Consider the following 12,154-nt stretch of genomic DNA (forward strand, 5'->3'; position numbering starts at 1 on the left):
GGAGAGGGAGTGTACAATGCATTCAGCCTGCAACCGCTCCCTCTCCTCTGCTCTATGTTCCTTCCCGAGACCAGGGCGATCCCCATCTGGGGGACGGGTGGGGAGCAGTGCTGCTCCTGGAGGGCATGGTGGAGCAATGGGAAAAGGCTCCCTGGGGACGCCTGGGTCTGGGGAAGGGGTGGGGAGTCTTTCACTGTCACTGCACTCTGCTCCCATAGACCAGCCTGGGAAGGGAGTGCAGCAGCAGGGCTGTTCCCCAGACCAGTCCCTGGACTGAGCGAGCTTGGGAAGCCTTGTGGACAGTCTTTCTGGGTTCCACGGTCTTTTCAATCGCTGCACGTGACACCTGGCTGGGCACAGAGCATTGAAAGCCTTCAGGGTCCCAAACCAGAATGAGGAAAGCCTTCTTTAGCCTGCTTCCTGGCCTCCCCAGCTTGGAACTCACTGCCACCCAGCTGGGCAGTGAGGGCCACAAGGGGAAAAAAGTGGTGGACAGTGGCTGAGGGAAGAGCCTCCAGCCCTGCCGACTTCAAAATCACTGCCACGGCTCATTCTCCAAACAGGGCAGTCCCTAGCTTGGGGAAAAGGCAGGGAGCAGTGGGTGTTGCTCCCTTCTCTGACCAGACCAGACCAGACCAGACCAGGAGAGAGAGTTTATTCTTGGGAGACTTCCTTCCAGGTTGACACCAGGGGCCGAGTGTTTACTACAAGGAGAAATTGAATATATGCTAGGGTGGCCATTGTAGAGGACAGTCGAGTTGTCCTCTGTCCTCTATTGATACAAAACCCAATACCTTTATGTCCTCTATTTTTCTCGTCAAGGCACGAGCAGCGCAGCTTAGGTCCTGGACAGGGGGTGCTGCTGGTGAAACCAGCTCAGGGTTGCCAGGTATGGCGCCGAAGCCTGGTGGGGCGGGTTAGGGTGAAGCCCCAGTTGGGCAAGAGACCCAGACAGTGGTCCAGGGGGCCAGGCACGCCTGCGACCACCTGAGCTCCAACTGGGTGCAGGACCTGGAAAGGGTCCCGGAGGGCTCCACACGGTTGGAGACGCTAAAGAGGCGCACGAGTAAGGCGCTGGTGCGTGATGAGCACAGGGGCGCCCGGTAGGGCGCTAAAGGGTAAGGACTTGATAACGTCCGGGAATAGCTGCGAGGCTTGGCGCGTGCTGAAGGGGAGGTAGGAGGCACGCATCGCCCATCAGGCAGGGGTGCACTGGGGCACCCGAATTGGAACGGGGCATAGAGCGGAGCAGTGTCCAAGGCGAGACAAGGCAGCCTCCCATTTGAACCTATAACATCAAAGACGTGGCGGGCGAGTTGAGGGTGCTCAATCACCTACTTGGACACGGTGGGGGGCGCTAGGGAGCTTCACGGCCGCTCCTAGGCCCCACTCCGTGACAATAGGGAATAGAGAGGGAGAGAACAAGTCAGAAATGGTTGGGGAAGGGGAGGGAAAGCATTTTAAATTTTTAAAAAAAAGGAAAAACTGGGGGTTTTGCTACGCTACCCATCTTGACTTCGAGAGAGGTGGGGAAAAAAGGGACATAGGTGTCCAAAAATATAGGTGTCAGACCCTTAGGATCAGTGAAAAGTAGGGAAAGATGGGTCAGATGAAATCAGTTCTACTGAGATTTTGTGAATAGCTCGTTTCTCTTGCATCTCTAAATACACGATTATTACAACTGCCCACTAACATCGCAGAGAACACAGCAGGCAAATGTAATTTTTTTTCTTTTAAGGAAAAATTTTTGTCTTCCAAGCCAAATCCGCCAAATCTATTCCAAATCCGAGAGTCATTCAAGAACCAAATGTGACCCTAATACCAGCAAACATCCTCCACTCCCGCCTGAGGCTGCAGATGCTTCCAAATCTTTTGGCGGGCATTTTATGTGCAGGTCCAAGGATGGATGCTTGGGATTCGGATGCCCCCAAGTTTCACTTGCCCGCAGCCACTTGGCCCCAGCAGCCAAATGTAATATACTTGTAGTATAAAAAGTGCCTGGAACGTCTGCTGTTTTCAGAGGAAAACCAGTTGTTCGGAGTAAAACGCACTTAACTTTAGGGGAAGAGTGAGGAGTGTAGGCTCAGCAATGATGACCTCCATGCCAGGGGAATTCTCCACTAGCAGTTGAAAGTAAATTTTCATAATCTCTGTGCCTCCAGAGCAGAACCGAGAGCCAAGAAATCCAGCCCATTATTTGTTTTGCTCAAGCTGTATGCTGGCTATGTTGCATGTGGGCAAGAAGTCAAGGTCCTTGTTTCAAAGTACTTTGTGGCAATACAGCAAGATAGAGATGAGGTGGGTAAGGACAGACAGATGTGGGCAGCAGTTTATATCATGACACTTGGAGGGGGGAAGGATGGTCCGATGGACGCAAGGGCAGACTGTTCCGAGATACGTTCTAACAGGGCTGGTAAAACAATAAATGCGCTGGTACAGTGGACACACTGGTAAAACAATAAATACGCAGACAATAAAGAGCAGAGGAGAGGGAGCAGTTGCAGGCTGAATGCATTGTACACTCCCTCTCCTAGAAACATTTCCAGGGGTGGAAATTTCTCAGAAATATCTACCAGGAGAAATGAATGACCTGCTTAAACTCTCCCCCCTCTCTAGCAGTGTAGTTCTGTTTGTACAAAGGTGCTCAAGCGTGGTAGGAGAATTAATGATGCTGGTTATATTTATTCTTTATTTGGGGAGAACCGCAGCCACTCCAGTACCACACCCTTAACTGGCCCAGCCATCCCAGTACAAAACCTGCTTGGACTCCTCCTGTAACTGCAGGACCTCTGGCTGTACGTGGCATCCTCACTCCTCTCTACAGCCGGCTTATAGCTCTGTTTTGTGAAGGTGAGTGCAGGATACCCATGATGTGCCTGTCCTCAGTAACCAGCGGTACAGCTAAGAGAGACGTGGAGAAGACTGATTATGGTACAATCAGGAAGACCTTGAAAAGGTAGCACCACTGGGGGATTTTTGGATTTGGATCCTCTAGAAGACACACCCGTGACACACACAGGTGTCATACACAAGGCATTGCTCCTTTACAAGACACACCCGTGACACACAGGTTTCCTTGAATCCTGTACTTCGAGACCAGGTTACCCCAGGGCACTCCATATGTTGCAATGGGTATTTCGAGCAGAGCTTGTAATGGGATGTTTTTGATATCCAGCAAGTTATCTTGCTCTTACTGATGTCCATGCAGAAGGTTAAGCTTTGGAAACTGGCTTAGGAAAAAAAAAAAGGTGGAAAATAGGGAATTTGACTAAATGACTTTTTCCACAGAAGTGAGTGAATTTCCTGTGAGAAATACCAACTGTAGGTTTTTTGTTTGGGTTTTTTTTTACAGGTGGGGGGTCAAAAATGAAACCCCTTTTTCTAAAACCAGGAAATTCAGACTTTCCCCCACCCCGAGGAAATCTGAATTTTAATTTTTACATTGAAAATTGAATTTTTTTACAGGCTGTTCCAACCTCTGTCTTGTGCATATGTAGTTAGAGCCAGCTTAAAAGGTTTACAGTATATGTATTCGGGGGTATGCTGGTAGGTGGTTTATAGCAAACCACATAGCAAGAGGTGAAATGAATGGGCGAAAGAAGATGGTGGAAATAAAGATCATTGTAGACCTTCCTCAGATACCCACCCGGTTCCCGGTGACATAATGTTTGTGCAGATCAAAGGTCAGAGTTTGGCGAGTAACTAATCCAAGCGCCTTTACCTTGGCTTAGTTACCCAAGTTTCTGGTAACACACTGGAAATGTTTCCCTGACATGCCCCATCCTGTCAGTAAGTGTTTATCCTACTGGGAGAGGATCAAGGACTTTGTTGGGGGACGGAGAAACTCCAAGTGGAGCGTGCTGGGGGACTGGCGCACAGGAAAGCTCCCTTGCGGAGGACACTAGCACAACTGGTTTTGAAAGGACTAACCAAACCGTTCTCCCGCAGCATCTCAGGAAATCCAGGGTGTGAGTTGTGGGCCGCAGCTGCCTGTACACTAATGCCGGGAGCATGGGGAGCAAGCAGGAAGAGCTAGCCCTCCTGCTCTCTAGTGAGCAATATGACCTGGTAGGGATCCTGGGGATCTGGTGGGCCCCCTTGCATGACTGGAGCGTAGCTGTAGAGGAGATAGGTTGCAGCTGCAGGCGGACCTGCACAGGCTCGAGAGTTGGGCGAACTGGACCCAGATGAAGTTGAGCACGTCCAAGTGTAAGGTGCTCCATCTGGGGGCAAACAACCCTCAACATAGGTACAGGCTCATGGTGACAGCTTGACTTGCACCACGGCTGAAAGGGACCTAGGGGTAATGATTGACCATAGCATGAAGATGAGCTGTCAGTGCGATGCAGTGGCCAGCAGGGCAGATAACATGCTGGCATGCATCAACCAATGCAGCTCATGTAAAACTAGGGTAGTGATACTCCCACGGTAGTCAGCACTGGTGAGACCGCAGCTGGAGTAGTGCATCCCGCTCTGGGTGCCGCTTTTCAACAAGGACGTGGAAAAACTTGAAAGGGCCCAGAAAAGAGCCACCCATAAGATTAGGGACTTGCAAGGCAAGCTGTACATGGAAAGGCTGAGGGATCTGGGCCACTTTATTGGCTCCATTATTTAGAGAGAAACGGTTTTAGCTACACAGGCAATAGCTCAAAAGCTTTGGTTCACATTTGTGCTTTTCCATTTACAAGTAGTGAGTTGGATCGGTCAAGTCACAATTCTGGATGTGAACGTGAGATGTAATTCCAGGATACACTTTTTGCATTGGGAGCATTATGCCAAGTCTCTGGCCTTTCTTGATGGGTCCTCTGCTCTTGAATGGTTTGATATGAAACATCTTAATGCAATGTCCTTTTCAAAGGAAAAAAGAGAGAGAAAGAAGAAAATGATTAGTTGTATGAAAATAACTTAGCAGCTGCCTTAGTAATTCAATTAGAAGGCCCAATATGGACTCTGAATATTCTCAATATTAATTATAACTCGAATAATGCATTTGGAGCTATACATTTCAGACACTTTGCTAGGCCCTGCCCTTGGCTTTTAAATCTAAAGTGTCGGAAGGTTTCCTGTGTACTCCTTAAAAGCAGCTAAACTTGATAGGAGCTGCTGAATCCAAATTTCTTAAATTTTTGCACCTAGTCCATCATTACCCTCTCAGACCCATACATATACATCCTTGTAAGTTTGAGGTTGACTGTGTGGTGCCTACCACTTTGACACACACAGTAGACACTGAATCATGGATCTCCAGACTACGTTAACCTGAAGCTCTTGAATTCAGGCTGCAACAGATTCCTATTCTCGGGGGGTTGTGCACCTGAGCTACGTATCGAGCAGCGGATCACTATTGCCTTTAGCCTGTAGACTGCTGGCTTCAGAATAGCTGCTTCATGAAACTCATGTGACAGAAAACTTCATTCCTCTTAAGAAGATTAACTCTGCCTTTTGGGGTTTTGTTTGAAGTTAGGCTGTCACACGGGAAGAGTTTGGTGTCATTGATCTTCTCACCTTTGATGTGGGAGATCTAAAAGTGAGAACTGTAGTAAATTTTCTTGCAGAAACGGCAACTGGCCTAGTGGGTTTCTAGCTTTTTTTCCTCCTGGATTCAAAAGCCAGAACACGGCAGTTCTGTTTGAATCGTGCATTTAAAATGAGCCAATACAAATGACTCCTAGCTTAGTTAAGTTCTGATTTTTCAGTTATTAATAATCAGAGTGGGGTATATATATACACTCCATCATTAAGGTTAGGAAATACAGAAGTACTTTGTCTTGGTTACCTGATCCAGAAAGCTGAATGCCATTATCAATGGCATTACGGTTTCCATAAGGCTTAACTTTTCTGTCAATGTTTCCAGTGAATGGCGAATACACGACTGATCCATCCTTGCAGATGACATCTACCCCCTGATGCATCTGGCTTCCTCTGGAAAAGGTGGGCATGTGAAAATAGCCATGTAAACGTGCACATCATTGAGGTAATGAAACACAATGGGGAATGCAATAACACTCTGCAGAAACTACTGCATTCTCACGCTGACTTGCTTGTACGATTAGATTTGAAAGCCTTAAATAAGAACGGAAAACCTTGCATTTTCCAGTTTCTCGGGCTGGATTCTTGCTTTCACGCAGCTGGGGGTGGGGAGGAATTCTGGCTCCAATCAAATCCATGGGAATTTTTCCATTGGCTTCAGTGGGGTCCAGACTTTTCCCAGAGGTAAACCTGCATCTTCCCTTGACTTCAGATGACCTGCTGTTGCCCACCAAACTAGCCTCATCTACACGTGGGCCTTCCTGGATGGACTATTTTGGATGGAACGCTGCCCGTGCTGTTTGCTGTCTATGCCTTGAACAGACCGTTGCTCACTCCCTTTCACATACACATTTTCTACCCTCCTTATTTTCTGCCACAGCCAAATGTTGTCCTTTAAACAGAGTTTGATATACCCTAGCTGTCAGTGCCCCTTAGTCCTTCTTGCTGTACCTTTCATTGGTGTATCCTCCGCAGCCTTTGGAATCGCAGCCTCTTACTCTGTTTGCCAGCTGAGTTGAACATATATTTGCCCAGGGCCCTGCAAAAGCTTCAAAAAGAGGCAAAAGGGAATAAGCACCCAGCTCGCATTGGCCTTCCCCTCTTTTAGGGACAGTAATTGTCAAATGACACATTTTAACTCTTTTTTGGGGGTGGAATTTAAGAGCACAATCCAAAACCACTGAGTTTGTGGTAGGTCTCCTGTTGAGGTCTGTGGTCTTTGGGCTAGGGTTTGGAGGAGGAGAAAGTTTAAACTCTAACCTCTCAGCGGTTTTGGAAGCACTGCAAAAATTGTTTGTCTTTTGACCTCATATTTAGCAGAGATGGTGTGGGTAGGAGGGGGAAGGTGCAATGATGCAGTTGTTCCCTTTCCCCCACTTTGATTATATAGTCTGCTTGTAGTGTGGGACCCAGGGGCCAAAGGCCACTGCTGCCCACTAGGCCTGTGTGAAGTGGCTAGTATTTGCTTTGGATTTGGCTGATTCAGGGGACAGTGGTTTGATTCGGCTATTCAGATTACTGCCCTGAGGGAGCAGGCAGAGGATGGGGCCTGGCAGGGGTACCCCCATGGTCCCCTCCCCCCTCCAACTCCCCTTCCTTGCCCCCTACTTACCTGCTCCAAGTCCGGCTCCAGCTCTCTGCTGCAGCAGGTGGGGACTGCCTGAATCATTGAAGCTCTCCAAATCTTTTCTGAAGATTCGGAGAGCTTTGAATCGATTTGGACCTTTTTTTATTGTTTCCTTGATTCGATTTGGATTTGGAGATTCAGCCACCAAATGGGGCTGAATCTCTTCTGAATCAAATCAGCACCTGAAGCTTCACACAGCCCTATTGCCCACCCCCCAACCTGCTTGCCTGTTGCCAACTTCAGGGTCTTAAGTCACAGCTGATGAGTACAATAGGTGAGAGGGGAAACGGGGAGGGTCTGCAGAGCCACGGGAGTTGGACACCCCACCATCTGACTGCCCCCCCCCACCCCGCACCTTCTACAATCCTAGATTTGCTCCTGTATTTTTATAACTTGTTCACTGCCTGTTGATCGCAACAGTAGCACAGCTCTGGGTCCAAGTCTCTCCGCCCATTCTGTTTGGTTTTATCCTAAACAGGGGATCAGCCCACAGAAGATCCTTGCTTGAATGTGGCCTGGGGGACCTCATTGCAAATCTTGGGGTTTGCAAAGTGCTTTGCCACATCACTCTTCCTTGTACTCACAGCTTTCCTGTGCAAGTATTTGCAGTCAGTGCAATTCATTTTGCATGTAGAAGATTAAGATCAAACTCTTCACTAGTTCCACAACCTCCCACAGGAGAGCTGCTCCACACATGCAGCCGTGAGGCTTGGTGGGGCAGGAAGGGAAGAGTTTTCCTGCGCACCATCCAGCCATCCAGGACACCGCCTCAGGAATCTTGGGGAGGATTATTTCACCATGTTGGCGAAATAACCCCAGCATGTTTATACCAGCTACTTCTGGCCCCACCGGTTCCCCCCCACTCTCCTCCAGGGTTTCTGGGTTTTCTATCAATCCCAGAATCCTTTGTGGTTGCTCAGTGTTCTAAGATTTGGGTGGATCAAGCAAGAAATAGTCACACCAAGGACCGATCCTACAGCACCTTACACACGTGGAAGACCTGCCCCAGTAATCCCATCAGTCACGGAGAATGTACTCAAATGAACAAAGTTATGCATATGTTTTAAGTGCTTTTAGGGCTGGGGACAAATGTTCTCTAGCCAGCTCCTATATTCCTTGTGCAGGCTGAATAGTGACCGTTTCTCGGTATACACCATTTATTTTAGTTGTGGAATAATTCCACGTAAGCTAAGGGGTCAGCAGTTGCATATAGAAATAAGCCTATAAGAACACGTTGGGTTGAGCTGGCAGCTGCCTCCTCACGATTCTTCTTCTCATGTCCTGTCTGAGATTATTGATGACAGGTATTTATCAGATTTTCAGATTCGTTAGAAGCCGCAACATGTGCACTTCCACTATGGCCGTTATGACCATTGGAATCACGTTAACAGTAGAGGAAACAAGATACACTCAGTGCTAGGCACAAATAGTTTATATCATACTCACAATGAGTTCAGCTAATCAGATAGCTGATATATGGGAAAATGCATTACAGTGTGCGGACTGACGTTTCAATAGGAAGATTACTTTTCACATATAATATATATATTTTAAATACCCTCTGCTGTTATTCAAAGGATCTAATAGAAGGCCTAGCTCAGAGACCTTTTCACCTGTACAGCAGTGAAGGAAGGATGTGAACAATTTCTGAGCTACCAGTAGTTCTCTGAAGGGTCTACAACATTTATAAAAATAAGCATTATGGTGAAAAGTGTATCTATCTTACTCAAACCTGTTTTCTTTAGTCGTTCTTGGCTACCTGGAAAAAAGAACTGTTACAAAAGTTTTAACAGTAGAATGATATAGACTGTCTATACCACTAGATAAGCTTAAATTAAACAGCAGCAAGTTCCTTTAAAATACAAGGGAACAAAAAATCTATATTTCCTTTGAACACAGGATGCCAGATAAAATCAATCTAAAATGGTCTTTTTTGCCATTTAGAGGATCTAAGTAAAACCTGCTGGAATTAATATACTGTCACTTGTCTATTCCTTTTCATGAAGCAGATATAGATTAATGCTTTGTTTTATTGCATGGCAACTTGAAAGGACTTTTCTGTTAAAAATATGCATAGCATTTGAATTTTAGGGAGTTTTCAATAGCAAGAATGAAGTGAATCCCAAATTGGTCCATAAACCTTACACCCCCCACAGGTTTAGCATCCGTGACTTTTACAGCATGATTTGGACTTACCAGATGGAATCACAAAAGCAAAAGTGATCACGGTGACTGGGTGCATTTTTCATCTGCCGCCACAGCTCCGTATTCAAGTGAAAGGTTGAAGATGCTTTGCTTTATATCTGTGTATCCCTGCCGAGGCTGCGTCCATATTCCTAGCCAATCAGACATGATCAGGGAATTTTGAAGACTAAATTTGTAAAGCTAAATACCAGCGGTGACTGGCCATGTCTCTGAGGGGTCCCAGAAGGAGAGACAATATTCAGTGGTGAAATTCCAATGCCTTTGGCAAACGGCAGTTATGTGGTTTTCTAGAGCACCGTACAATTAGCTCGTTCTTTCATTCTTCCTTTTTTTTGGCATCAGAGCAATTCATTTAAAAATAAAATGGGGGAGGGAGAAGGATAGAGGTAAAACTCAAGGGCAAATTTCAAGTATCTTTCTCTGGGGTGTACTTGGTAGCCGTGTTGGTCTGAGACAAGAAGACCTACAAAAAACCAGGAGTTCTAGTTTGAAGCCTCTTTCTCTTAACTTTTTCAGCAGCCTGCAGCAAAATCCCAAATTTTGGCTAATAATGAATAGGCTAGGGATGGAAAGACCGTTCAAGCGATTGTTAAGATAGCTGGGCAGATACTTCAGAGACAAGCATGCTTTCGCACACCCTTCCACAACCATCTCCCCTTCTTGAGACCAGCGGTACCCTCTGTACAAAGATGCGGTTTTCCGTGCTAGTGTGAAATCAGGCAGAAGTTGGGGCAAGGCGGTCGCTTATGGACTTATCTGGTGGAGCGAGACATGAGCTTTCATCAGCAACAGCCTAGTTTATCAGATGCTATGAATGGACTTGTCGTTCATAGCACATCCATTCACAAGCTGGCTGTTGCCTGTGAAAGCTCACGGCTCTCTGAACCAATAAGTCTCTAAGGTGCCACCCTGCCCTGCCTTCTACCTGCCTCTATACAAGGTAAAACACAAGCCAGTAATCTTAGGCTGGAAGAGCTCGTCACCAGTGAGTCTCAACCAGGAAGCTCAAAAAATGAGTGAAAACTCAGAGGTGGCATTTTCCAAGGGGTGCCTTGAGTCTAAAATGGTCGAGAACCACTGCTATACACAACCGGGTTCTTGTGAGGCTGTTCAGGAAATGTTTTTCGATTCATCACAGACTAAGTTTTCTCCTACCTGGTTACATAATGTTTTATTATCCTTGTTTGATCTATCTCATATAACAGGTGCCGTCCTCTGTGAGTGAACAGCAAGAAAAGACACATGCTTATGATCTTTACTATGGTGAAAAGAAAATAGGAAAGTCTACCATTATGTGGCTAAATAAAATTACAGGAAACTCAAGAAATACAGAAGTAGGCTGAAGCATGAATAAGGCAATGTGTTATTTTGGGGAAGGGAGGAGTGCAGTTAGTTGGCGAAGGCTGGGAACTGGCAGTTAAGTTTATATCTTTGGCTCTTCACGCTGTTGGTGGCCAGAAAGGACTCTTCACCTTGCCAGTGGCCAGACAGGATTCATCCTTGCTAGAAAATACAAAGAGAAAAGCGAGGTTACATATTGCTAACTGATGGGACACTCGTACTCTCAACCCACTTTCTTCCATGTGTCCCCTCTAGCTGTGTGTCATAGCAAACTCGTGGATGAAGTGACATTGCCTCTTCGACCTGGCAAAAAACTGCACAAGGAGTTCCAGATCTTACGAGCTCAGACAAAACCATTGCCTTTCAAAATCAGAGAAGGGTGGAGGGGCAATGCAAATGAACCGAGAGAGAAATACTCAGACATTTACAGAAAAGGGAAATGCAGTCAAAAAGGGACAATTGCACAATCTTGAATTTTGAATTGCAAATTTTGAAATGTCAAAAAAATCTCCTGTTTGGGGAAAAAAGAAGTGGAGGGGGGTTTTTTCAAACGTGGAAAAGGCCATTTTTCATAAAGGTTTACATGAAAAAAATTAGCCCAGTTCAACTGTATTCATTCAACTCACATGGGACAAGGGGCAAGCCTTTCCCTAGTTCAAATACACAACTCACAAAATATTTCCAAACATCAGCTGACGGGGCGGGGGGGGGGGGCATACAGCAGGGAGGTGGAAAACCCCTGGTTTTAAATAATAAAAGGCAGGGGAAAAAGGAGTCTGATGCTTTGTATCCAAAATTGCCAACGTTTTCCAAACCCCAGGCCCCACACTTACAAGGCAAGCAGCATCGCCGTGACGAGGGGCCTCCGCATTTATAGTTGGTATACGAACCAGAGCAGTAATTGGTGCTAAACTGACATATTCCTTTGTTCAGCAAACAGGCGCGGTCCTCGAATATAATCCACATGTGCTCATTCATTTTACCTAAAGAATAATAACAATGTTGTTCACAAAACCCTGTTAGCAATTGATCTTCTCCGTTTTATATATGATTTATAACAAGCTTTGTCATAGTGATGGTCTCTTTGGCTAAAAACAGACTACATTGCCTCAGTCTATGATTCACACCAAAACAGGTGTGGTCTAGGTTTAAAAGTCAAATTAGCTGCAGTTGTTCTGAGGTGAAGTGTTAATTTGAATAATTCATGGGTACTTAATGTGGGAAGTTGAGCTTGGTTGTCTGTAAAGTCTGGATTTGGAGAGGCCCAAAATACTGGTGGGAGGAACTGGAACAGTGGTGGTATCTCCATCCTTGGAGGTTTTTAAGACCCGGCTAGACAAAGCCTTGGCTGGGATAATCTAGTTGGGGCTGATCCTGCTTGGAGCAAGGGGCTGGACTAGATGTGACCTCCTGAGGTCCCTTCCAACCCTCATTTTCTGTGATTCAGTAAAT

The 12,154-nt window shown here is 46.3% G+C and overlaps 1 protein-coding gene across 1 annotated transcript; it reads right to left on the minus strand.

The window, feature by feature from the left end:
* Positions 1–4,612: 4,612 nt before the first annotated feature.
* LOC109310112 (leukocyte cell-derived chemotaxin-2-like) lies at positions 4,613–10,266 on the minus strand. The gene is made up of 4 exons (XM_019535128.1): positions 9,353–10,266; positions 6,481–6,577; positions 5,777–5,922; positions 4,613–4,848 (listed from the first exon to the last, which is right to left on the minus strand). The coding sequence occupies exons 1-4, from the start codon at positions 9,396–9,398 to the stop codon at positions 4,682–4,684; spliced, it is 456 nt and encodes a 151-aa protein (XP_019390673.1). The 5' UTR covers positions 9,399–10,266; the 3' UTR covers positions 4,613–4,681.
* Between the last annotated feature and the right edge of the window lie 1,888 nt (positions 10,267–12,154).

Source organism: Crocodylus porosus, unplaced genomic scaffold, assembly GCF_001723895.1.
Source record: "Crocodylus porosus isolate Cpor-Errol unplaced genomic scaffold, CroPor_comp1, whole genome shotgun sequence".
NCBI classification, from domain to species: domain Eukaryota; kingdom Metazoa; phylum Chordata; order Crocodylia; family Crocodylidae; genus Crocodylus; species Crocodylus porosus.

Coding starts and splice junctions, on each gene's coding strand:
- LOC109310112 (XM_019535128.1), bottom strand. CDS start 9,398: ATGCACCCAGTCACCGTGATCACTTTTGCTTTTGTGATTCCATCTG. Junction 6,578..9,352: donor TGCTTTTGTGATTCCATCTG/GTAAGTCCAAAT, acceptor CTCTTTTTGAAG/CTTTTGCAGGGCCCTGGGCA. Junction 5,923..6,480: donor GGAGGATACACCAATGAAAG/GTACAGCAAGAA, acceptor CACCTTTTCCAG/AGGAAGCCAGATGCATCAGG.